Below are 26,816 nucleotides of genomic sequence, written 5' to 3' on the forward strand. Positions count from 1 at the left end.
TGTTGATAGCGCAAAAACGTAAAACCGCAGAAGCAATCAAATACCACCAAAAGAAAGCTCTATTTGTGGGGAAAAAAAGGACGTAAATTTAATTTTGGTGCAGTGTTGCATGACCGTGGAATTGTCAGCTAAAGTAACGCAGCAACGTAATGCAAAAAATTGCCTGGTCAGGAAGGGGGGGTAAATCCTCTGGAGGGAAATAGGTTACAAATGCATTTTAAAAACCTTGTTGAACAAGTGTGTATGTGAATGGAACGCCCGTGCAACGCCTCCAAAACGCTCCTTAGCACGTCGGGGGTTTCTTTCCCATTCAACGCCTGTGTGAACTTGGCCTTGCACCACACAAGAGCCCCATACTGAAGTAAACGTGTTCCCTATAGTCACAGGAGATTATTTCTACACCTCAGACAATGAAGCAACCCATGCCAGCATCACAGAGGGCGGAATCCCGGCTACCAGGACCTAGGTGACAGAAGTTGTAGTCAGAGGAAATGAAATGAGGACGATGATAGATCGCCTTTAATGATCCTCGCACACTTTTCATGATTCCTTTCCTATTTCCTGCACTCCCTCTTTTATTCCTTCCTCTGTGCCTTTCATTGGCTGTAGAGTCGCCTCTCGCCCGCAAGAGGCCGCTCGCCCCAATTGATACCCTGCCGTGATTGACATCCCATCCGTCGTATTGCCATGGCGACGGAAAAGGCAGCCAGTAGAAAGACGAGGGCGGGGCGCCGGCGCATCTCAGCCCGCCCAACTCAATTCATCTTTTCGCGAAGACACGCCCGCGCCGCTCAGTTCCCCACGTGTCCCGCGCCGATCTGGGTGAAGCCTCCGCTGATAGCAGACTAGCAATAGGAGAGGGGACTGCTGACAGGGCATGTGGGCGGAGCCCGCCTGGTGATTGACGCGCCCCTCCCCCAGACTGAGCTGTGGCTGCAGTGCGGGATTCGCCAGTGTGAGGTCGGGAGTTACCCGAGTACACCCGCGGGGGGGGTCCACGAGACTGTAAACACCCGCGGGGGGCCGAAGTGGCACGAGTGTACCCCGGGGAACCTATAGTCTGCCGGATACGTCCGCCGGGGGGGGGGAGGACAAAGAGAACCGTGCACACCCGCGGGATACAACCGGCCGGACAGATCGGGAGGACTTGGCTGGGAGCAGCTCGCATCGGATCTACACAGCGAGCACTAAGATCACCAACGGTGGTCCTCCGACATCTACACCCGGACCGGAGCAGTGACCCGGGCTCCCCCCTGGATGTGCGGCTGATTGGAGCTTATAGCGGAGTGATGTGTGCGGGGCACCCAGACATGATCGGCCTGCTCATGGTGATGTGGCTGCTGGCGGGGGTCACAGGACTGGAAGGTGAGAAAGAGGGGGCTCCCTGTGTACCGTCTGTGTGTGTCCGGGCTCCACATTACGTGATCTGCCTCCATAATACCGGGAACACTATTACCGGGACTGCCACAGCAAGGGGCGCCTTCCCTCACCGACACTTCAATGGATACCACCCATTCCGTACTCTTCCCTTCTTCTGTAGTGTTCCCCCTCTTCCGTATTGATATCCCCCCTTTCCGTATTGATATCCCCCCTTTCCGTATTGATATCCCCCCCTTTCCGTATTGATATCCCCCCCTTTCCGTATTGATATCCCCCCCTTTCCGTATTGATATTCCCCCCCCCCTTTCCGTATTGATATTCCCCCCCCCCCTTTCCGTATTGATATCCCCCTCTTCTGTAGAAGCACATCACTCTATAGAGTCACTTTATTTCATAAGATTCCCCCCCCCCCCCCATTCCCTATAGTCTCCCCATTTTCTGGAGCCAACCCACCGAAAAGAGACACCACCATTCTGTAGAGCCATCACTCCCTTCTATAGAGAGTCACCACCATTCCATAGTTTCTCCTCCATTTTATACAGTCATTCATCCTGTGGAGACCCCCCCCCCCCCATTCCATATAGTCGCCACCATTCTATAGAATCTCCCCCAGTTTATAGAGTCTTCCCACCATTCCATTAGGTCAACATCACCCCCATTACATAGTCTCCCCCAAATTATAGAATCTTCCCTCCATTAAATAGGGTCACCACCATTATGTACAGTCATCCCCATTCCATAGGATCTCCCGCAGTTTATAGAGCCTTCTCACCGTTCCATAGGGTTAATACCATTCTATACTGTCACCCCCATTTCATAGTCTCGTCCAATTTATAGAGCCTTCCCACTATTACATAGTCACCACCAATCTATACCATTTCCCCCATTTCATAGAATCTCCCCCAGTTTATTGTGTATTCCCACCATTCCATTAGGTCAACGTGACCCCCTGTTACATAGTCTCCCCCAAATTATAGAACCTTCGAACCATTCCATAGGGTCACCACCATTATGTACAGTCACCCCCATTCCATAGGGTCAACCCCATTCCATAGAGTCTCCATCAATTTATACAGCCTTCCCACTATTCCATGGGGTCATCCCCATTCCATGGAATCTCCCCCCAATTTATAGAGCATTCTCACCATTCCATTAGGTCACCACAATTTCACGGTCACCCTATTCTATAGAGGTACCTGCCTTCTATAGAGTTTTTCCCCCTTCTATGGTTGCCCCCACGCAATTCTATAGAGTTGCCCCATTCGGAAGAGTGACCACCCTTCCAGAGTCACCCCTTTCAATAGAGTTGCCCCTATTCTGTATTCAACCCATTTGATAAGCACCCCATTCTATAGGATTTAATGGCACCTCTGGGCAGTGTCTTCTTTTCTTGATTATATGTACACTGGGTGGGAGCGGAGTGCTGTTGTGGCATCTCTAATTTTCACTGGAGGTGGTCTCTGCTCTATATGGCAAATACAAAGGATTTGTGCAAGTTCTGCCTGCTCTAGTCCATTTATAATTAGGGGACCTAGGCCCCTACTAGACTTCAACTGGAGCTATTAAACTTACCAGCATCATTTACTTTTATTTTTTTTGTATAATTGCTCCACTCCCTCATTTTACGGGGGCTAGTCTGGTCTCATATTACCTGGCCATTGTCAACCACAAAAATGTAGTCTGGGTAGATCAACCTTGTGGCGTAATTACAAGTCCCCAGTGGTATGACATGCTGGGATTTGTAGTTCATCGACGGCTAAAGCAACAGGTTATCAAAAGCTACCTTTCTTTTTGTAGTTCCTTTAATTTGCACTTTGCTTGCAGGTATGGGTTATTTTCCCCTGAAGTATGTCAATGATGTAGTGAGTGATGGATGGGGGACCTAGCAGAGGAAAGGGTTCTTCACCTTTGATCCTGTTTGTGAGCGATGTGAGCAGTCCGCAGCTGCTCTTAAAATAACAGGGCTGTGTTAATGCAGTGTAGTATCTGTAGATCTATGCTAGCTATTTCTGCCTTTGTTCATGTGTAACAGGATCATACTGTGCATTCAGCTAAAGCTCTACCCCGATTTCTCTAGAAACTGCTGTAAATTTTACGCAGGCTATTGACCATTTTGTATTTTTCTTGTGCAAGTACATACTAGTTCTATTTGTAAAATACATATCTGGTTTTAACAACAGTGGACTTCCCTAGTTCTTTCAATTTTGTATATATTTCCATAATTGTTATATTTACAACCTTTCTTGCCTGTGTGATCCTGTAGTTAAAAAATGCTGATATAATGCAGATGATGATCTTGGGAACTGGAGAGGTTAGGTCCGCTTAAGTATGGGTTAACCTAGGTGTTTGGTTAGTGCTAATGGCCCAGACACGCTGTCTCTGTGCTTGACATATTTCTTTGTAAGATTCCTATCAGGACATCTATTAGAAATAAAACATACTTGGGGGAAACAAATACTCCTTTTTTTTTTTTTTTCCCTTTTTTTTCTTTTTCTAATCTATTACACTTTCCAGTAATTTTGACTCTTGAATGTGTTTGAACAACACACATACGTGAGTGTTTTCCAACAGCTTTTGAGCAGTGCCTGGGACACGTTGAAGAGCTCTTGTTTAGATGATTGATAGGCGTTTTTCTTTAAATGACAGGACTGTCACTGTAGTGTAGTAAAGTTTGATTTCCTTTTGCCTTCTTTACCTTTTGTGCGTTTCTAATTGCTTTCTTGCCAAAAGCATCCCTATCTCCCATCTTTTCTTGCCTTATCCTTCTTGAATACATGATAAGAACAGGGTGTGGTAAAATTTCAGAAAACAGTTGGTGACTGTTTTCCAGTTTGCGCACCTCCATGTTTATAATCTTTAAAATCAGATTTCCAAGGCGAATTAGGCAAACCTTTGCCTTGGTTATTTGTCTAGGATGTTAGGTTTGGGTAGTCTGATTCAGCACATGGAAAATAAACTCTTCACATTTCCTTAATTGCACCTATTCTTTGAGGCTTATCTAGTGCAAACTGTATGTGTAATTAGTTCAACCAATTGTGAATATTCATGGTTTTTTTCCTTTCCTGTTGCATATGAATAATTTATGATTAATACAGTATGCATTGATAGTTTTTTTTTTTTTCTAATTTGAAATTGTATTACTTTACATTATTGTATTTATATTTTGAGGCTGTCAACTTTTTCATCTAGTTTGTCTTGTATGGTCACTCATTGAGTTCTGTCTTCATTCCTGAAAATTTCCACAGTGATTTTCTCAGGTGAGCTATGTGATCATGTAACCTCACTTTCCTCTTGGTTGGCTGGGAGTGGTTCTTATCTATAGCTCTCTTTTTTCGGTAATCTTGCAAATCTCCGCTTTAGCTAGTTATGATGAATCAGTTGGCATCGTATTACCTTAAACACAAAAAAATGAGGCAGGTTTTTGAACTAATTTATGTATATGGGATTTTACTATTTTTAACTTTGCAAGCATGAGCATATTTTTAATTGTGGTGTATCGCATTTTTTTTTTAACAATTCAGTTTTCTGTTGTTTTTTTTAAGATATTAGACTTTTCTGTAATATTTTGCTGAGTACTCTGCTTTTAGCCCTTCTGTACTTGAGCTAGTTCTTGTGTTGGAAATTCAGAGTCGGAGCTGGATTTATAATCTTACCATAAATGAAAAGTACACCCTGCCTGCAGTCTGCCGGTTTATTTAGTAAAATGGAATAATGATGATGTGCAGAGTCCTGGAACTTTTAGCAAACAATTAGATTTGACTTGACTGCAGTCAGAGTATTGAAAGTTTAACCTTGACCAGGTGCTATATGTTAATGTACTTTGTATGTCACTTATTGAATATAAATGGTGGTATAGGAAGCTGTTCTGTCATCCAATTAAATTAGTAATACACACACATAATAAATATCGGGGTTGAATTTCTAAAAGAGTCAAGCAAGTTCACTTTTCTAAAATCAACCCCTTGGCTTTGGATTAGGATGCTAGGCATTGAATGTCAGGTGCACCATGACATATATAGACGGTTATTTACTAAATCTGTTGCAGCTCTGTATAGAAACCAATCAGCTTCCAGATTTTATTGCCAAAGCTTAATTGAACATGCTGAAGTTTAGAAGCTGATTGGCTACTATGCACAGCTGCACTAGATTATCAGTGCTCCAGTTTTAGTAAATCTCCCCCAATATTACAGTTGGCTGAACACAATGGCAGGGTACTATGGTATTCTTTACTAATGGGACCAGATTTTGTTTGTCCTAGATCATTTGGCAGATTGGACAAATTGGCAAAAGCCAACTTTTGCATGGGGATTCATTTTTTGTTTTCCTGCAGGTTTGCTACATAGACATATGTCCATCAAGTTCAACCATGCTAGAGATACAGTATTATTTTGGCTGTGATGATTTCCAAGGGAAAATATAATTCCTATGTTTATAGTATAAGTTTAAATGTAATGTCACAATTCATGGTTTAGGGACCTAGTTATAATGATGATAAGCTCCAACCCTGTACTATGTTTCTTTTAGTTTTCGGGACTTGTGGATACAAAGAAAAACAAAACTAGGGAAAATTTTCTCCTGCTTCCTTCATTGAAAAAATGCTGCTTTAAAAATATTTTATTTTTTAAATTTGTTAGGAAACTGGATGTCACAATAACACAGTAAAAAGGAAAAACCAGTATAAAGGGGAAAAAAAAACAAGGAAAAAAACTCACTGTGGCTCGACCTGTGGTGCAGTTTTGAAAGGCAACTTCCTGGTGATTTGCTGGCAACTTGATGCAACTTGAGTACTACTTTTGAAGTGACTTTCATACCATGCAACTTTGCCTGAGAATGTTTGATCCAAATTATATCAATATAGATTAGGATCCAACTTGAAGGCGACTTCCATTAAAGTCTATGGGCACGAGACAGATATGTCGCCTTGAAGTAGTACAGAAACCTTTTCTAAAGTAAGAGCGACTTTAGTAGTGTTATTTAAGACAGCTTATTGACTAACATGGGATGTCATATGTCATGCGACTTAGGGTCTCAAGTTGGATCCCAAGTCGTGGCAGTGTGAATCCAGCCTAATTATTTATTTATTTCAGGTACTTATATAGTGCCATAATAGCTTTGAATTTAGAAGTATAAAAAAAACTGTAAAACTTGCTTCAATCTCCGTACAAATAGTGTAACCAGTGATCTCAGCGTGAGTCTTCAGACCACCATATGTTCACAGATTGGTGGCTGAAAACTGATGTCTGTGAGTAGGCATTAGGAATCTGTGACTGGGTATAACTAAAATAGATGCAAAGAAAGAATACATGTTGGTTTACGCTAATGCACTTGGTGTCTTTGGTCATTTTTTTAGGCTTTTTCTTGAGTGTTTGTAGAGGCATTTTTTGTAAGCACTTGAGTGGTTTGCTTTGTTTTTTTTTATTTTGTTAGTCATTTTTAGCCAGTATAAAACTAGTTACTAGGGGGGGAAATACACAATATATTTTCATTTTGAGTTTGAACTACAGGTAAGCTTATAGGTCTCACTTGTAGGTCCATTGAAAATGATCTAAACTTGTGCCATCTAGTAGATCTTCACGTCGGCGCAAGCTGATGATATCACTGGCGCATGTGTAATCTACTCTGTATGCGGACCATATGTGAAGCTTAATGGCGCTGCTCTGAAGTCAGATAAACGAGATAGATCACCCCTCTGGCATGGGAAATGAAGGGAGCAGTGCCCTTAATCCGTTCCAGTACCTAGTATGAGATGAGGGGGAGCGGACGGTGCTCAGGACCAGCCTGAGGAGTCCAGCGTGTAGGTGTAGAGTGGCCTCAGCACCTCGCTAGCCACCCCATCCAGCGGGGCTTCCGGTTATTGTAAAAAACTGCAGGGGGCACATTATAAAAAAAGTTTTGTAGAGTTTAATACTGCATTAAAAGTCTACTGGGGCCAAGAAAGTTTGTAGCTCAAAATAAACTCTTGTACTTTTTTTGAGCTACCATCTTCAAGTCACACTAGGGGGTTATTTACTAAAACTGGAGAGTGCAAAATCTAGTGCAGCTGTGCATAGAAACCAACCAGCTTCCAGTTTTATTAATTGAACAAGCTGAAGTTAGAAGCTGATTGGTTACCGAGTGCACCAATTTTACTAAATCTCCCCCTAGGCGTGAACAGGCATAATTGAAAGCTGTGGGATTTTGGATGTTGAGTGTTTTGGAGCTTCAGGTTACTAAACACTCAGGTGTGAATGGGGCTTTAGTGTGTTGTAATGTTTAACAAGAGCTTTGAGTTTGATTAGATAAGCCACTTGCCATGGCTGCTCACAAATGTGGGCTAGGGAAAATTGGTGTGTTGCCTCTGACAATGCCTCCTACTTGTTCTCTGGAGTCCATTTGGATTCCAGTCATTCTGGCCAGCACCTCCACACACAGTGTTATTACAGTGTGCTAAATGTGCTGTGTAATGTTGCCCTTCTGATTATATAAAAAAAATATAAACTGACATTTGAAGGAATTGGTGTGACCTGATGGTATCACCTCTTTGAAGGTGCCTGCATATGTACGAGCTTTAGAAGTGCTCCAGACCTTTGTAACCAGTGTTAGGTATTTGATGTAGATAAACCAAGATATGTATGTTATGTCTTTTGGGTCTCAGGTAAGCATATGATAAAGGTGGAAGGCTTTGCAGAGTCAGTGGAGATTTTCTAAGGGTGTCTGGGGTGTTCTGTGGTTTTTTTTTTTTCTTGTCTGTGAGGGGTTTGACTGATTTTCACACAGATGGTGGGGACGTTGACTGTCCCTAGATGTTGGTTTGTTGTGTGTTGGGATGTTGACTCATTCCACTGATGTTTCTGAGCTACATGTGCCTTGGGATGTTTTTACATTCCTGTGGTGTTGGTTTGCAGTTTATGTTGGAGGAGGATACAGGGGGTTTGCCCAGTTCTTTTGATGTTGGTTTGATGTTTGAGTAGATGCTGGCTGTTTTTATCTGTTGGCTTCGTAGAAAGTAGATGCGACATTTGGTACCTTCCTGTAGTAATGTAGTGTGTGGCTGTTCCTTAAACTTTTTCATCATTATGGCAGTCACTGAATAGGCGAGCTCACTGTAAAGGAATTCTTGCGGCTTTTTCTCTGTTTCAAGTATATAGTCATGTATTTGGTTTGTATATTTTATTTCACAAAGGAAAGAATGCATACAGATTTAGATTGCATGCAGACATTGATATTGTAACTTGTGAGCTTTTAGCAGGATAGAGCTGCCTTTTTCAACCAGGCTGCCTTGAAGTTTCTTCAGGGGTGCCTTGGCAAAATTCCTAAAAATTGTATACAAGCCAGCAGGTGGATCAAGCCTGCCTTTTAGCTACACAAAGCCATAGGTTTTAATTGTGCACATGCATTACAGCGTTCCAGCCGCCGGTGCCCTAACAACCAATGATGCCATTAGTTGATATGGAGGATGTCTGTCTCCTGCAAGGCATCTTTGTTTGACCCTCCCCTACCCCTCTCTGTCAGTAATGGGGTCACATTAGCTGAGTGGTAGAGAAACTATGGGAGAAGAGAAGCAGCACAGTGGCTAAATGGTTAGCACTTCCGCCTGGCAGTACTAGGGTCATTGGTTCGAATCCCAACCACGGCACCTCCTGCCTGCTTTGCATGTTCTCTCTGTGCCTGCGTGGGTTTCCTTTCGGGTACTCCGGTTTCCTCCCACACTCCAAAGACATGCTGGTAGGTTAATTGGATCCTGTCTAAATTGGCCATTGTATATGAATGTGAGTTAGGGACCTTAAAGTGTACACCCCTTGTGGGTTAGGGACTGATGTGAATGTACAATATATATGTCAAGAGCTGTGTAAATTGACAGCGCTATATAAGTACCTGAAATAAATAAGAGAAGCATTGGAATACTATTCAGTATCAGTGTGAAAAAGTGTATTTGCTTTGGAAGAATAAATTCCCTCTAACTATGGGTGTCCTATGTGTGTGGATGTTGCTGCATTAGGTAAAACTGTTAAAATAGATTTTTAGATTTTAGAATGGGGTGCCTTGAGACTGTCCATAATTTTAAAGGGTGCGTCAAGATTGTTGATAACTTTTAAAGGGTGCCTTGACTGAAAAAAGGCTGAGAAACACTGGGATGGAGCACATTGGCAATGCAGAGACAAGACAAGTGCTGTGATCTGATTTACACAAGTTTTTTTTTTTTTTTTTTAACACAAAAGTTGTTACAATGTTATCTGTTGACTTGGTGTTAGAACAGGGGTGGGCAACTGTGGCCCTCCAGGTGTTGTAGAACTACAAGTCCCATGAGGCATTGCAAAACTGACAGTTAAAAGCATGACTCCCAAAGGCAGAGGCATGATGGGACTTGTAGTTCACCAACAGCTGTGTTTAGAACATTTCAGTAATAAAAGAACATGTTGAAGACCTCATGTAGTGTCCTGGAATTTCCCTCATTCTATGTAATACTGACAGTCTTTTTGACCATGTCAATAACCCCCTGTTCAAACTGATAGTGAAGGCCAATTTTAGAGAGGACTTGTAGTGCACACTGCTTTTTTAAATTTTTTTTTTCCCTTCAATTATGTTTGTGCTCTGACTGTTGCCCCCCCCCCCCCCCCTTCCTAGTTCTTCGGTGGCTCCTTCTCGCAGCGGGGTCATCTGGAGTCACCCTTTCATGCATGCTCCCACCAACGGATTGGCGCATGGCACACTTGGCTTGTAAAATGCTTTTTCTACTGTGAATTGTAGCTGTGAAACTACAAGTTTGACACCAGCCTGGCGAAAAATGATTTTTTTTAGACAGGTTACACTTCAGTGCTGTGTACACTATGAGGCTAATCATGCCCAAATTAGTTGGCACAACTAAAATATGAGGGTCTCATTAAACGTCACTGGTGGGAGAATGTGTTTTTCTTTGCATGCAGTCTGATTATCTCATTTTGCAGCTTATAATTGCTATGGGTAACACTTGCATAGCCCACCTATTTTAAACCTAAATGGGATTTGTGGAACATACCTGTAAAAATCCTGCTGTGCATGGATGACCTAGTTAAAGGTCAACTCCATGCAAAATGGCATTTGGATTTGTGTCGTTGCTGGCAACTTGAATGACATCTTGGCTTGTACTTTTAGTGATTTCGGTGGCAAGAGATCCTAACTTGAATACTCATTTCTGGCAAATTTATATGGCCCATTGCAAAGCAAAGTGATGGTGTCCTTCTCCCTTGATGGATTCTGCATTGTAGATAATGAATTACATAATCCAGCTGTAAGGGAATGACACCTTCATTATGGCTTGTCGAAACACAAACTTCTGGCTGGCAGAGTGTCTCAGCTATAAGAAAATGATTTGTGATTCAGGCTGACCAACTGCGTTAGCCTTTGATATCAGTGCTGGAAACTGTTTTAATAAATTACTTTTTTTTTATGTTTTCATTATATGCAGGTCTAAAAAGAGAATTTAAAGTGATACTGAATGTTCCTATGTTGAAAAAACAAAATAATAAACATGTTATACTTGCCTGCTCTGTTCAGTGGTTATGCACAGAGCTGTCCTGATCCTCATTTAGGTCCCCTATCAGCACTCCTGGCCCCTCCCTCCCTGTGAGTGCCCCCAGGGCAAGCTGCTTGCTCTGGGGTCGATCATACATGCTCGCTCCTGGTTCGCCTCTGTGTGTCTTACAGACACACAGAGCGTGACTCAGCCCTGCCCCCCTTTCCCTCCTCACTAGCTGTGATCGACAGCAGTGAGAGCCAATGGCTCCCACTGCTGTGTCTTCGCCAATGCGGAGGGAGAACTGAGGCTCTCATGCAGTGTTGGATCGCGGTCTGGCTCAAGTATGTAATGGGGGGCTAAGGGGGATCTGCACACAGACTGTTTTTTGCCTTCATGTATTGAAAGCATGAAGGTAAAAAAACCTTAAGCCTTTAGAACTACTTTTAAGACCTTTTTGAATAAGAATATTTCCTATGTACAATTTTTCCAGCCAGCAAGTAGAGCTCTAGGCATCTGTTTGTGTTTTACCAGGCTTATCTTACCTGCTTTTTTGGGGGAAAATGGTTTACAAACTTCAGTTGCTCAAGCTTGAATTGTGTACTGTATATGCATACAGAGACCCACAACTAAATTAGACAAGACAGTGATTTTAACTTTCCACCAATTGTGTCCTCCAGCTCTGTACAAATGCATTGGCTATTGGCTGTATATATGTTTAAAATAAAATTAACCTAAAACCATTAAAGTTTCTCTTTTAAAGCAAAACTGTTTCCTGAATCAATCAGGAAAAACTAACTCCAGAAGTTACCAGCTGGTGCTTATAGCTTCTTGCACATACTGTTCTTTTGTATTTTGGCTTTGAAATTAGATATTAAAAAAAAATAGTAGTCCTATTACCTTTTACTTTAACCAGTGGAGAAGTGTATATGGCTGTATTTTCCCCAGAGCTCCAATTTCTGGAGCTAGAAGGTTGATATTTGAATACAGAGTGTCCTGGGATTGCTGGTTTCAGAAGAAAGACATGTTTAGGCTCTTCCAGATTATAAACTCTAGGGTTAAATTTGATTCTGCAGAAAGGTAAAGATTTGCCATAGATGGGTCTTTTTGTTTGGTTAAGTCAGAGAGCTGTATGAAAAATAACGAACAGACTCCTCCATCCACACATTGACTGCAGCTGCTGAACAAGAACATTTCTCCTACATTCCTGGCCGACAGATCGATCAAATGATTGACTTCTCTAGAACAGGGTGGTTATACATGGTTTGAAATATTGATCCATCTTTGTCCAGTTTAACTGAACATATCAGATTGTTGTTGAGCCATGTGACATATTGGGTTTTTGTGTTGCCTGTTTTTAATTTTATAACCTTTAGTTGTCCTGAGCACACATCTCCTGGTCTGATGTAGCTCATGTGTCTGGACATGAGACGTTCATTGTGCATGTCTAGACTCACAGATGGTTCTGTATGTTTGCATATAGGGGCAAATAGTACTGGCTGACTCTACTATTATTTGCTGCATTAGACTACGGAGTGTTGTATGCTACTCACACCCTTTTCCTCCCTTCTGGTTTGGGCAGTTTGAGGTTTACCTCACTGGAATTTGTGAATAATCTGTTTTCTCAAGTACAGAGTCCTAGGAGGAGCGTCGGGTCAAATATGTGTTTGTTTACATTCTCGTGTGTTTTTCTTTCTTTTTTGCCCATTATGTGGCTTGTCTTCTTTCTCACCACTACCTTCTATGACCTGTTCTTTGTGTTATGTTAGCATTTTTTTCCATATGGAATGTTGAGTTATTTTTCCTCATTATTCCTTTTCTGTACTGAGATTTCTGTTCAGCAAGACTCCCATTTACCCTATTAGGCTGTAGTCGGCTAGGTGCTTTTGTAATTGACAAATTTAGAGAACAAAACACTTGAATGTTTTGTTTTTTTTTTTTTGCTAAGTAGTGTACCAGGTTCTCTCTATGGTCTCGTAGCATGCTAATTAGATGCATTATGTGATTTTTAGCTGTAGAGCTCCTCATTTGGATGGACAATCTAGTGTTCCTCTGTAGCACAGGGATGCTGTTCTGTGATGTTGCTTGTACGTCCTTTTTTGGAGCACGTTCCTCAGTGATAAATAATCGCTCTGAATGTTTTCATTAAAAAAAAAAAAAAGACTAGAGCGTTGAAGGATAAATGTTATTGCAGAGATGGAGTAAAGTAAGTCCAGTCTAGCTACAGTTTTCTTGACAATACCAGAAAAGTCTGGTGTTAACTTGAATTTGACCGAAAGTTTCAATATAAGCAGCACAAGGCTGTACAGCTTAAAGCCAGAACTAAACTGTGTATTTAATTCAGTTTTAATCTTCAAAACAAACTCATCCATGCTTTATTTTGATGAGAAACAATCCCTTTTTAAGCAGCGGCCATCTTCAGTAAGGGTATATGATTCATGTAGCATCCTGGAATCTATCTGCCCTTAGTTCAGACGTGCAGACAGGAGGGTGTGCTTACCTGAGAGAGCCCCTCCTCCAGATTAAAGAAGAAAAAAATGCCCATGAAGACTCCTGGGATGTATGACGCCTTTTGGCCTAGGGAGAAACCAAGAAGCAACTGAAGGAAGGCTAAAAAAAAAAAATAAGTTTAAAACAAGTATATCTTATTTTCTATGTATTAATCCTAGCAGCATAAGGATTAAAAATGGTTACTGTTGAGTGAGATAGTTTAGTTCCACTTTGGAGTGGAGGAAGTCTGACATCTATATGACGAAATGTATGTAGATGTAAAGATAGCTGGTTAATATAAAGGACTTGGGATCAGTTGATTGCATAATAAGCATTTTTTTGCTATGTTGTAGAGCCACAAATGGGACTTGTTTACTGTTTTTAGGTCCACTTTTAAGATGTACATCCTATTGCTTTTACTACCATAAAACCATCAATTTGATGTTGTAGACAGAAGAATAGGGCATACCTGACCTTGGTGATCTTCCACTTGTGTCTCTAAACTTGATATGTATAAACACGCCTCTAGGGTTTCTCAGGTGTGTAAATGATTTTTCTGTGGTTACTTCAAAAAAGTTAAATTTTTGGATTACAAGACTCTGCAGTGCTGACTTGAATAAATGGGAGAGGTAAAAGAAAAGTAGTAGGGTGCCAATATATGGCTTGATCTCTGTAAACCGTTTCAAATGCTGATTCCAATGATTGAGCAGGTTCTTGGTTTTGCACTCACTTGGGGGGTAATTATGTAAAATATTGGTGTGAATTGGTGTACCTTTATTCCTTTTTGTTTGTGAGAAAATGGGAATAAGTACCTCACTATGCATGTGCTACTTCCTCCCTGAATGTGGTCTTAGTGGGACATCTGTCTGTCAGTCACATGTTTAGTATTACATGACAGTAGATGGCTACAGTGGTTAATGTTTGTATTGCTAAAGTAGAATTTCAGGATGGACGTTTTTGTTTTTATTTAACAAAGGACACCTCCTTTGTTTTTACTGTTTGGCATAATAATGTCCAAGCATTAAAACACAGTGTTTCTCCTTGACAAAATGGCTGCCTCCAGTGTGTGGCTATGGCAAGTCTACTTTGCACCCCAAAACAAAAAAGGGTGCTTTTCTTGGGCACACCTGACATAATACTCCAGCAGCGTTACCTCTGCTTCAGTAATGCACTGTGTTTTGCACTTAATTTGTAATGTTTTAATATATGTATTTGTATATGTTTTGTTATCTGTATTTCTTGGATGCATGAGAATCAGTAAATGGTATCTCTTCTATGTACATGCTGTGAAATCAGACATTAGACTTTTGGCTGCCTGGACCTGTTGGGACTTGGGGCATCAGGAGCTGTAAAAATCGGGTTTACCGAAGTCTCAGAAATGATAGAGTTCTAAAAGCCCAATTTAACCCTTGGTTTAAATATGATAAAAACATTCCAGGTACATCAAAACAAAAGGTGTGCAAAATGTTTTTTCTTTGGAAAGCAGCCACAGTAGAAAAGCCTGTCTCCTGCCAGCCTGCTGTGGAGAAGGGCCTTTGCACTCTGTGTTGAAGCAGTGATCTCTACAGTCAGATCGGGTGCTTACCAATCAGCAGGCAGCATGAACTTTGTTGATTGCTCAGGTATAAGGTTCATTAAAACAGCCAATTTATTTTAATCCTTGTAACTTTTTTTGTAATGCACTGCAATGCATTTGCAGTGTGGTGCAGTGAGGGTACATTGGCTCCCCAATACACTGTTACAGTAATGAACATTCAAAGTGAAAGGCACTGCAAATTCAAAGCTAAGCAACAAATAATGTATATGTGTTTTGGTGTCCTGCCTTACGGATATTATTATTATTATTATTACTATTATTATACAGGATTTATATATAACAGTTTGCTCAGCGCTTTACAATATAACTGGAGGCAATACAGCAACAATACAGTTCAATAGAAGATGGATAGGAGGGCCCTGCTCCTCGGAGCTTACAACCTAGGATATGAATGTACAATATATATATGTGAAAAGCGCTGCGTAAATTGACCGCTATATAAGTACCTGTAATAAATAATAGAATGGAAAAGGGGTTTGAAGCTTTGTCAGATTTGGACTGTTCTGCCAATTTAACTTATTTCTTAGTAGCACCACCAATTGTAAAAAAAGATCACACTTTTGAGTTGTCATGGGACTGGTTTCTCCGCTGGGAGACTTTTCTTCATTTCCTATTTGGATGACCTCTGTCAGTGGCAAAATTTTATATCTTTTTTTACTTTGTTGTCACTGGGGAGAGAGAGTGAGGGAAAATCTATTAATGGTAAAAAAAAAAAATAATTTGTCTCATAAAATTGACATATTAATGCAGTGTTGTAGGTCATATGATTGATCCCTAGTGCTCATGCACTAAATTTGGCACCACCGTTGGTTACTTCTACAGCATATCTGACAGTTAGAGTTATTAAACACATTTTTTTTCATTTAAATAATAAACATGGTATAATTACTGCCCCTACCCCAAAACCTCCTCTTCTGGTCTGGGGTCCCCTGCCGGCACTCTTGGCTCCTCCTCTTCTGTGTCTGCCCCCATAGCAAGTGCTTGAAATGGGGACAAACGTCTGAGCTCCCTTCCGAGCCTAGCTGCTGTGTGTCAGTAGCCCCACCCTTCACTCCCTCCTCACAGTATTTGATTGACAGCAGCAAAAACCAATGGCCCTTGCTGCTGCTTCTGTACATCTGAGGAGAGAGAGAGTAGTGATGCTGTTCTCAGCCACAGTTGAAAGAAGAGCCAGGTAAGTATTTGGGGGAGCTGATTTTTTACTTTAATGCATAGAATGAATTAAGGTAAAAAACCTTAAGACTTTACAACCACTTTAAGAAAAACTGTTTTGAAACCATACTTTGCTGGAGCTTACAGCTGTCACCCCTATTATTATTATACAGGATTTATATAGCGCCAACAGTTTGCTCAGCGCTTTAAAATAGAAAAGGAGACAATACAGTAGCGATACAGTTCAATACAAGAGGGCTAGGAGGGTCCTGCTCCTTGGAGCTTACAATCTAAGAGGGAGGGGTTGGTGGTAAAAAAGGTAATAACTGTGGGGGATGAGCTGATAGGCTGTAATAACCAAATCTTATATTTCTCCTTTCTCACAAATATGTGCTGTGTTGAACTTTAGGTAGCATGATTATCAAACTTGGCAACTAAAGTTACATAGCCAAGTTTGTATTTAAGCCAGAATGGAGCCAAAGTGACCCATCTGACTTTAGCCTTACTATATCCTATCATTTAGAAATAATTTTATACTTTCCCTTTACATAGTGCCTTTCTGTGCTTTTGTCCTCTTTCCTCTTTCTTAACCTGTGGATGTTAGTCTAGTTATCAAATAACCTTTTTTTTTTTTTTTCTCAACTTCAAAAATGGAGATTGTTAAAGCGTATCTGAAGTGATATAAGATACCCCTCACGCTGTCCCAGCTGCCTTTCTCACCCTGTTCCCTTAAAGCGGAACTCCAGGCAATGCTAAATGAGTTGATGACGCTTATTTTGCTATGGTATGATTTAACAGAGTATTACTTACACCGCTCTGTGGTCCTGCCGCAGTCCGTGCTCCAGTCCTGATCCCTCTGGGATATGTGCAGGCACTCCTATGTCATCACAAAGATTGTGGGAACAAGACAGAAAATGGCTGTAAAATCCAAAATATTAGAGTTGTCACCAGAGTGAGTGGTGGGGATACATCTTCCAATGGACATCTTTTCTATTGCTTTCCTCTCACCTCCTGTTGCATCTCCAAGACAGGAAGTTAGGGAAAATCTTTCCAACAGGACAAACAACAATAAAAATAAACTGACGGGTATCGACCCTTTCCCTTTCATCAACATATGCTGCATCAGTTTTTTGGGGCTCTGAAACATTTTATAAACATTTCAAACGTTTGTATGTGATTAAAAAAACTGGTTAAAAGGCAGGAAACAAAAAGATACTTTTATTTATGAAGTGAAAGATAAAAAGGCATACCATTTTTTCTGATGACCAAGTGAGGAGTTATTAAACGTTCTCCAGGATAGTGACCTATTGTGCAGTCACAAAACAGCAATACAGGGCAGGTAAAGCACAAATTAACTGCGTTACCACCGCCCTATAGCAGAAATACTATATCACGTGTGTGTGTGTGTGTGTGTGTGTGTGTGTGTGTGTGTATATGTATTTGTGTGTGTGTATGTGTATGTATGTATGTATATATATATATATATATATATATATATATATATATATATATATATATATATACACCTACTCCTCAACCTCTTCGCAGCTTTCGACACGGTCGACCACCCCCTCCTCCTCAAAAAACGATACTCTCTTGGCCTCAGAGACTCCGCTCTCTCCTGGCTCTCTTCCTATCTATCGCAGCGCTTCTTCAGTGTTACCTATGATGCTGCCACCTCCCCCTCACTCCCCCTCTCTGTTGGGGTCCCTCAAGGTTCTGTCCTCGGGCCCTTTCTCTTCTCCATCTATACCTCCTCCCTTGGCCAACTCATACACTCTCACGGCTTCAACTACCACCTCTATGCTGACGACACACAAATCTATCTCTCTACCCCCACCTCACCCCTTCAGTCTCCGCCTGAATCACTAGCCTTCTGAACGACATATCAGACTGGATGTCACTCCACTTCCTCAAATTAAACCTTGCCAAAACCGAGCTTCTAGTTCCCCCCCCCCCCGACTTCTCCATCACGACCAACAACACCACCATCAGCCTAACCCCGCAAGCCAGAGAACTAGGTGTCATTCTAGACTCCAATCTGTCTTTCCAGCCCCAGGTCAAATCGCTGACAAATTCATGTAAACTCCACCTCCTCAACATCTCCAAAATACGTCCGTTCCTAACTCCAGAAACTACAAAGCAACTCATTCACTCCCTTATTATATCGCGACTTGACTACTGTAACTCCCTCCTCACCGGCTTACCTCATCACAGGCTATACCCGCTTCAGTCTATCCTGAATTCTGCAGCCAGACTCATCCACCTTACTAACTGCTCCATATCCGCCACCCCCCTCTGCCAATCCCTCCACTGGCTTCCGATTGCCCAATGCATAAAATTCAAATTACTAACATTGACGTACAAAGCTGTTCATAACAGTGCCCCAAACTACATCACCGACCTGATATCCATCTACCACCCAAAACGGACTCTCCGCTCCTCACAAGACCACCTACTCTCTAGTTCCCTGGTCGTCTTCTCCCATGCCCATCTCCAGGACTTCTCCAGGGCCTCCTCCATCCTCTGGAACTCACTACCCCAATCCATCAGACTGTCACCTACCCTCCTCACCTTTTAGGCGCACCCTGAAAACCCATCTCTTCAGGGAAGCCTACCCCGCCCTCACCTAATTGCCGATCTCCTCCACTCTTCCTACCACTCCATCCCCCACAGCTATTTCCTCCTGTACCACTATCCCCTCCCTCCTAGATTGTAAGCTCCAAAAAGCAGGACCCTCGAACCGCTCGTGTATTGTATTGTTACTGTGCTGTCTCTTGTACTGTCTCCCATTATAATGTACAGTGCTGAGCTATATAAATACTGTACAATAATAAAAAAATATTGTATGTATGAGATTTTGCATTTCTGGGTAGGGAGCGCGCACGCCCTACCTGCGCCGTCATTCGCGGCCTCAGTTGTCTATCCCCAGGTCCCAGCCGGTGATTACTCACCAACACCTGGTGATGATCAAGTAATACCAACGGGGAAAGAGAACTGTATGTAAACAATACGGTTCTCTCCCCTGTCAGCTCCAGCACACTGCTTTGTATGGCTCTGCATAGTAGAGCTATACAAAGCAGTGTGCTTCCAGTGGAAAGCACAGATGCAGCCCCATAGTAAGATGCACAGTTAACCCTTTGATTGCCCCCAGATGTTAACCCCTTTCTGCCCAGTGCCATTAGTACAGTGTCGGTGCTTTTTCTTAGCACCAGTCACTGTATTGGTGTCACTGAGGTGTCAGTGACACCAAGTCAGTTCACCCCAGTGTCAGAATGCCCACCGCAGTCCCACTATAAGTTGCTGACCACCGCCATTACTAGTTAAAAAAAAAAAAAACAGTATATATACCGCCATTTGTAAATGCTATAACTTTCACGTAAACCAATTACTTTACACGTATTGGGATTTTTTTTTTTTTTTGCAAAGACATGTAGCAGAATATATTTTGCGCTAAATTTCTGACAAAATTTGATTGTAAAAATAAATTTTATTGGACATGTTTAACCACTTGGTAACTGCGCTATAGCCAAATGATGGCTACAGCGCAGTTACCCAGTTCTGGGAGGGTGTCAATGACGTCCTCCCAGAACGCTCCCTCCCGCCCGACGCCGACCTGGGGATCTCTGTGATTGCTGTGTTCTACGGACACAGCTGATCACGTGATGCGGTAAAAGGCCAATCGCAGCAGCCTTTTACCATGTGATCAGCTGTGTCCAAATACAGTTGCCTGTTATGGGCGGCACTTTCCTCACGCTGTAACCGGCAGCCGTCAGAGGAGACCAGCGCCGCCTATCAATGCCCACCAGTATTGGGATTCATTGCAGCCCATCAGTGCTGCCTATCCGTGCCACCTCATCAGTGCAGCCTATCGGCCTCCAATACTGTATTATAATAATAATAATAATAATAACGCACATCAGTGAAGGAGAAAAATTACCCATTTGCAAAATTTTGTAATGGAAACAAAGAAACTTTTTTTTTTCTGTTATAGCACAAAAAATAAACACCCAGTGGCAATTAAATACCACCAAAAGAAAGCTCTATTTGTGTGAGAAAAATGTAAAAATTTCATATGGGTACAATGTTGCATGATCGCTCATTTATCATTCAAAGTGTGACAGCGCTGAAAGCTGAAAATTGGCCTGGGCATAAAGGGGGTATAAGTGCCCTGTAGGCAAATGATTAATAACAAAAAGTAAAAAATATTGTTTTTTTTTCTCAAAATTGTCAGTCTTCTTTTTTTTTTTTTTTTTATAACGCAAAAAATAAATAATGCACAGGCGATCAAATACCACTGAAAGAAAGCTATTTGTGGGGAAAAAAGGAAGCAAATTTAATTTGGGTGCAGCTTTGCATGACCGTGCAATTGTCAGTTAACGTAATGCAAAAAATGACCTGGTCAGGAAGGGAGGGGGGTTTAAATCCTCTGGAGGGCAAGTGGTTAAGGGGCCCATTCACACTTGGCTGCATGTTACACTGCAGCAGTTTAGTATGTGGGCAGGGCAGAGGGTGGTATAATGCACATTTTTGCATGACACTTTTTTTTATTATTTTTTTTTTAACTTTATGTGGAGTGCACACAGTAACACTTAGGCACAAAGTATCCCCTGCTGCATGATTTCATGCAGGGCCATCCAGTGAGGTGAGGTGTGATATAATGCAAACCTGTTGCATAATATCACACGCCTCTGAAACTTAGTGAAAGTGGTGTGAATATGACACAGAAAACTATTGTTTTTATTGTGTCATTGTTGCAGTTACTTGCATTCATATAAGAAACCTTTTAGGTGTAAGGTAAGTATTGTGACCTTTAGGCTAGGTTCACACTTATGTCGTTCCCCTGTTGCTGATTCATATAATTGGTCTGCTATATCCACTGAAAACACAGGGAAAAAGTCCCTGCGCCATTTAAAAAAGTGTAGGCTCAGGAAAGGTGCTTTTTGCAGTGCAGTTTCCAATGCACAGGGATTCTATTAGGGTTGATGGTATTCCCATGCATCTTCTGAGCGGCAGCACATTTTTCTGTGCTGCAGGAACATTCATTTTGATTGGACTAAATTGCACTGGACCGCACCAAAAGTAGTTTATCTGCTACTTTTAAAAACTCACTGCAACCGAATCGCATGGTATTGCTGTAGAAGGAATAACTCCTAAATGTGCGCCATTTAAAAAAATAAATAATTTGTAGCCGGTGATATCAATGGCAGATGCACACTGTGTTCTAAAGGCACAGCATACACAGTAAGTATGCTCTGTGCAATGGCTGTGGCTCCCATGTGCATGCGCGGGAGTGGCGTCATCACGGATCGGCCATTCAAATGGCCAGAGACTGCAAGGAAGACCGGGTGAAGATGGAATCCCTGTCAGCAGTTATACCACACCATTGGAGGAATCTGTTTTAAGGCAAGATTGTCATATGTGATGCATTATTAGCATGTTATGACATTACGCTGCATAAATAATGAATATTTTTTAATATTATTCTTATACAGGATGTAGCGCCAACAGTTTGCACAGCTCTTTACAGCGCTTTTTTCTACCTCTCTAATAATATAAAGGCAGGCTAAAGATATAACAGATTAACTTTTTATATCAAGGACTGTACAAAGGGCAAGGGGACTTTCTTATGTAAGGAACTTTTACCATCCATTTAGGGGTGGCCTATACACAAAGAATGGTTGCAGTCACTGTTCGGCCAAAGTTTTTCTGCCTAGGTCCTTTGGGTTTTTGGAGCTGGGTGGTGCAAGCAGAACCACCAGGGCTCAAATTTCAGCTGATTCTGCAGCAATCAGCAAATATTTGAGCCATGTTCGGCCAGCTTAAGTGTAGTTTAGCTGTGTAATCCTTTCCCTCACGAGGCAGTTATGGCAAAAGGTTCTGTCAAATTGGAAATGCAGGCAAACAGCTGAATATACAATTCAATGTGTGGACAGTCTTACCTGCTGAAAGTATGTTTTCCTAGCCAGGACTCTGGCCTCTCTTTTCTGTACTCTGGTCAGAACAGTGCATCTTTGCTGAGTGCTGTGATTGGCCGGTGAAAGAGCAGTATCTCACTGGTTGGGTCATCCCTGTGGTCTTTTCCCCATTTAGCTAGCTCTGTTAAGCTGGCCTTACACTGATCTAATTTTATTTTTATTTTTTTGTTTTGGGTTTTTTTTTTTTGTTTGTTTAGAAAATTTCAAATTTCAGCGCATTCCTTCAATTTTCAAATTTTTAATGGGGTGAAAACGACGTTTGTTTTGACTCCAGTAACAAGCAAATTAGAAGAAACAGGATGGACAATTTATGAACGAATGGTGATTCTAACAGTGATATTGGTTTTTGTTTGGGAAAGTCCATTCATTCCAAAATCAGATGCTAAAAGTAAAGAAAAATATATGTACTTTTGAACGCCATTCATTAAGTCATTGATCAGAATTTTCGTATGAATGTTGTTCTTTCAGAAATCTAGTGTGTGGTCAGCTTTAGATTGACAATGTTGTGAAGTACTTTTTAATTAATATATAAGGATTAAATAAGGGCTTTAATGTTCTTGCACTTGTGAAGGCATAATTGCAGAATGATTGAATTCTTGGAGTTTTAGAACCATTCTTATTCATTCACATTCTCCACATCTGTACATGTAATATACAGAACATTTGATATGACTTGATACATAGCCCATACATTCAGATCTGTGTGTAGTGATTTTTTATTTTTTTGTTTTACTAGTCACAGACTAGTAGATGACATCGATCTTCACTGTCTGTCATTTCTTGCCCTGGCATGTTGCCCAGAATAATGTAACAAAAATATGATACAACTAGTATCAAAGTTCAACTTGGCACAATTCCCAGATAGTTACTATGGCAACACCATGCTAGGTTTATAATGACCATTGTAGTGTAACTGCATAAAACCGGGGAACTGTGGGGGAAATAAATTGCTGGGGCTTAATATATAATACAAAACTTGTATATTCTTTATACCCTGCACTATGTCAAACACTTTTGTAATAAATATTTTACTTTGTACCAAATTTTCCGGGGCGTTCCTCGGCCTAGTCAGAGGTGTTCCACTAGCGGACCAGGGGGCCTCATGTAGGCCGCCAGAACTGTTAGCTTGCCTCCTGACCTCAGGAAGGAGGCATTTGTTAATAAAGATTTTCTCCCTTTACAGTTTTTTATGTAGGGCTGGGGGGGGGGGGGGGAATATCAGAACCTGCAACAGCTCTTGGCTGCCAGCATACTAGTCATATCTTACCATAGGCTCCTAGTCTTAGTCAAGATACCCAAGATGCTATTTCTATCCTTACTGTAATAGAATAGTATTAAACTTTAGAGTAGGCCCACAATTAACTGCAGGTTAGTGAAGAATTAACATAAAAACTGAATTTTCCCCTCATTTGCCTCCTTAGCAGAATTAAGGCGTAAAAGCCATCTAACAGTTTAGAGGAACTGCTTGTCCTTCACTGTGTTTATTTCATTACTCTTTATGTAAAGTTTGAGCTTATGATTAAAGTCTGCTCTGCTGCCTTTAATTCAGATGTTTAAAAAAAATGAAACAACCTGCCCATTTTAGAATTCCTTGGGATAAGCAAAAATTGGGCCTAGCCCAAACACATTCCTTACACTAGCCAAACATTCATTGACTAGTCCCCAGTCTTCAAATGTACCGCACTTCACTGATACCAAGGGAAATCTGCTTGTCTTTGCATGATCTGTACTTATTCAAATACCATGTAAGCATGTAAAATAGGCAAATACTGGTGTGTGCAGATAAAATAATTAATACATAATTCTAAAATTGTCCTTGATCAGGACATATTACCAGGGAAACCACCTCCAATGATAAACCAGGTCACACAAAACGGATTCTGAGGACACTTTCTCTAGATCGGAAGCAAAAGGAGAGATGTTAGCAGGATGGTAGCCAGGAATGAGCTTGGGCATATTCAGATCCTAGTTTTACCCACCTGAGTGAGCCTGCCAGGCAGCTGTCGTCTGTACTGGGGCATTCCCTGCCCACAGCCTTGCATATATAACTGTACAGCGACAGCAGGGTTACATAGTTACTCTGGCTGAAAAAAGACAAAAGTCCATCCAGTTCAACCATAAAAAAAAAAAAGTTATCCTATATCCAGAGGAAGGCAAAAAAACCCCAGCAAAGCATGATCCAATTTGCTCCTGCAGGGAAAAAAATTCCTTCCTGATCCCCTGAGAGGCAATCGGATATTCCCTGGATCAATTTTACCTATAAATGTTAGTATCCAGTTATATTCTGTGTATCCAAGAAAGAATCCAGGCCTTTTTTAAAGCAATCCACTGAGCTGGCCAGAACCAACTCTTGAGGGATTCTATTCCACATTTTCACAGATCTCATTGTGATGAAACCTTTCGATGTTTTTAGATTTAAATTTCTTTTCCTCCAGGCATAAAGAGTGCCCTCTTGTCCTCTGTGATGACCTCAGGGTAAATAACTCTACACCAAGTTCACTATATGAACCACTGATGTATTTATACATGTTGATCATATCCCCCCTTAATCTCTTCTCAAGAGAGAATAAATTCAGTTCCTCTAATCTTTCAGCATAGCTGAGCTCCTTCATGCCTCGTATCAGTTTGGTTGCCCTTCTCTGTACTTTCTCCAGTTCCCCAATGTTCTTTTTGTGAATTGGTGCCCAAAACTGAACTGCATATTCCAGATGAGGTGTTACTAATGATTTGTACAGGGATAAAATGATATCTTTCTCTCTGAAGTCTATACCTCTTTTCATAAAAGAGAGTATTTAGCTCGCTTTAGAAACCGCAGCTTGGCATTGCATGCCATTTATTAAGCTTGTGATCTACCAGAACTTCCAGATCCTTCTCAACCATTGATCCCCCAATTATACCCCCCCCCCCCCGTATGTATGATGCATGCATATTCTTAGCCCCCAAGTGCATAACCTTACATTTATCAACATTTAAACCTCATTTGTCACATAGTTGCCCAATTAAATACATAACGCTAAAATTGTCCTTGATCAAGACATACAGTCAGGTCCATAAATATTGGGACATCGACACAATTCTAACATTTTTGGCTCGATACACCACCACAATGGATTTGAAATGAAATGAACAAAATGTGCTTTAACTGCAGACTGTCAGCTTTAATTTGAGGGTATTTACATCCAAATCAGGTGAACGGTGTAGGAATTACAACAGTTTGCCTCCCACTTGTTAAGGGACCAAAAGTAATGGGACAGAATAATAATCATAAATCAAACTTTCACTTTTTAATACTTGGTTGCAAATCCTTTGCAGTCAATTACAGCCTGAAGTCTGGAATGCATAGACATCACCAGACACTGGGTTTCATCCCTGGTGATGCTCTGCCAGGCCTCTACTGCAACTGTCTTCAGTTCCTGCTTGTTCTTGGGGCATTTTCCCTTCAGTTTTGTCTTCAGCAAGTGAAATGCATGCTCAATCGGATTCAGGTCAGGTGATTGACTTGGCCATTGCATAACATTCCACTTCTTTCCCTTAAAAAACTCTTTGGTTGCTTTTGCAGTATGCTTTGGGTCATTGTCCATCTGCACTGTGAAGCGGCGTCCAATGAGTTCTGAAGCATTTGGCTGAACATGAGCAGATAATATTGCCCGAAACACTTCAGAATTCATCCTGCTGCTTCTGTCAGCAGTCACATCATCAATAAATACAAGAGAACCAGTTCCATTGGCAGCCATACATGCCCACGCCATGACACTACCACCACCATGCTTCACTGATGAGGTGGTATGCTTAGGATCATGAGCAGTTCCTTTCCTTCTCCATACTCTTCTCTTCCTATCACTCTGGTACAAGTTGATGTTGGTCTCATCTGTCCATAGGATGTTGTTCCAGAACTGTGAAGGCTTTTTTAGATGTCGTTTGGCAAACTCTAATCTGGCCTTCCTGTTTTTGAGGCTCACCAATGGTGTGCATCTTGTGGTGAACCCTCTGTATTCACTCTGGTGAAGTCTTCTCTTGATTGTTGACTTTGACACCCATACACCTACCTCCTGGAGAGTGTTCTTGATCTGGCCAACTGTTGTGAAGGGTGTTTTCTTCACCAGGGAAAGAATTCTTCGGTCATCCACCACAGTTGTTTTCCGTGGTCCTCCGGGTCTTTTGGTGTTGCTGAGCTCACCGGTGCGTTAAATTTTTTTTAAGAATGTTCCAAACAGTTGTTTTGGCCACGCCTAATGTTTTTGCTATCTCTCTGATGGGTTTGTCACTGATAGTGACAGCTCTTTGGATCTCATCTTGAGAGTTGACAGCAACAGATTCCAAATGCAAATAGCACACTTGAAATGAACACTGGAACTTTTATCTGCTCATTGTAATTGGTATAATGAGGGAATAACACACCCCTGGCCATGGAACAGCTGAGAAGCCAAATGTCCCATTACTTTTGGTCCCTTAACAAGTGGGAGGCACGTATGCAAACTGTTGTAATTCCTACACCGTTCACCTGATTTGGATGTAAATACCCTCAAAATAAAGCTGACAGTCTGCAGTTAAAGCACATCTTGTTTGTTTCATTTCAAACCCATTGTGGTGGTGTATCGAGACAAAAATGTTAGAATTGTCGATGTCCCAATATTTATGGACCTGACTGTATTACCAGGGAAACCACCTCCAATGATAAACCAGGTCACACAAAACAGATTCTGAGGACACTTTCTCTAGATCGGAAGCAAAAGGAGAGATGTTAGCA

General features: G+C 41.4%; 1 protein-coding gene across 1 annotated transcript in view; it reads left to right on the forward strand.

Annotated features, from left to right (window-relative positions):
* Window positions 1–918: 918 nt before the first annotated feature.
* The window catches only part of EPHB3 (EPH receptor B3), a 67,703-nt gene continuing 41,805 nt past the window's right edge, over window positions 919–26,816 (forward strand). Inside the window, exon 1 of the mRNA XM_089679541.1 lies at window positions 919–1,365. Coding sequence (XP_089535667.1) covers window positions 1,290–1,365 — 76 coding nt within the window. The 5' untranslated portion in view covers window positions 919–1,289. The remainder of the gene's footprint in view (window positions 1,366–26,816) is intronic.

This window comes from Staurois parvus, unplaced genomic scaffold, assembly GCF_062004578.1.
Source record: "Staurois parvus isolate SC_StPar_1 unplaced genomic scaffold, SC_StPar_1.0 ptg000226l, whole genome shotgun sequence".
NCBI classification, from domain to species: domain Eukaryota; kingdom Metazoa; phylum Chordata; class Amphibia; order Anura; family Ranidae; genus Staurois; species Staurois parvus.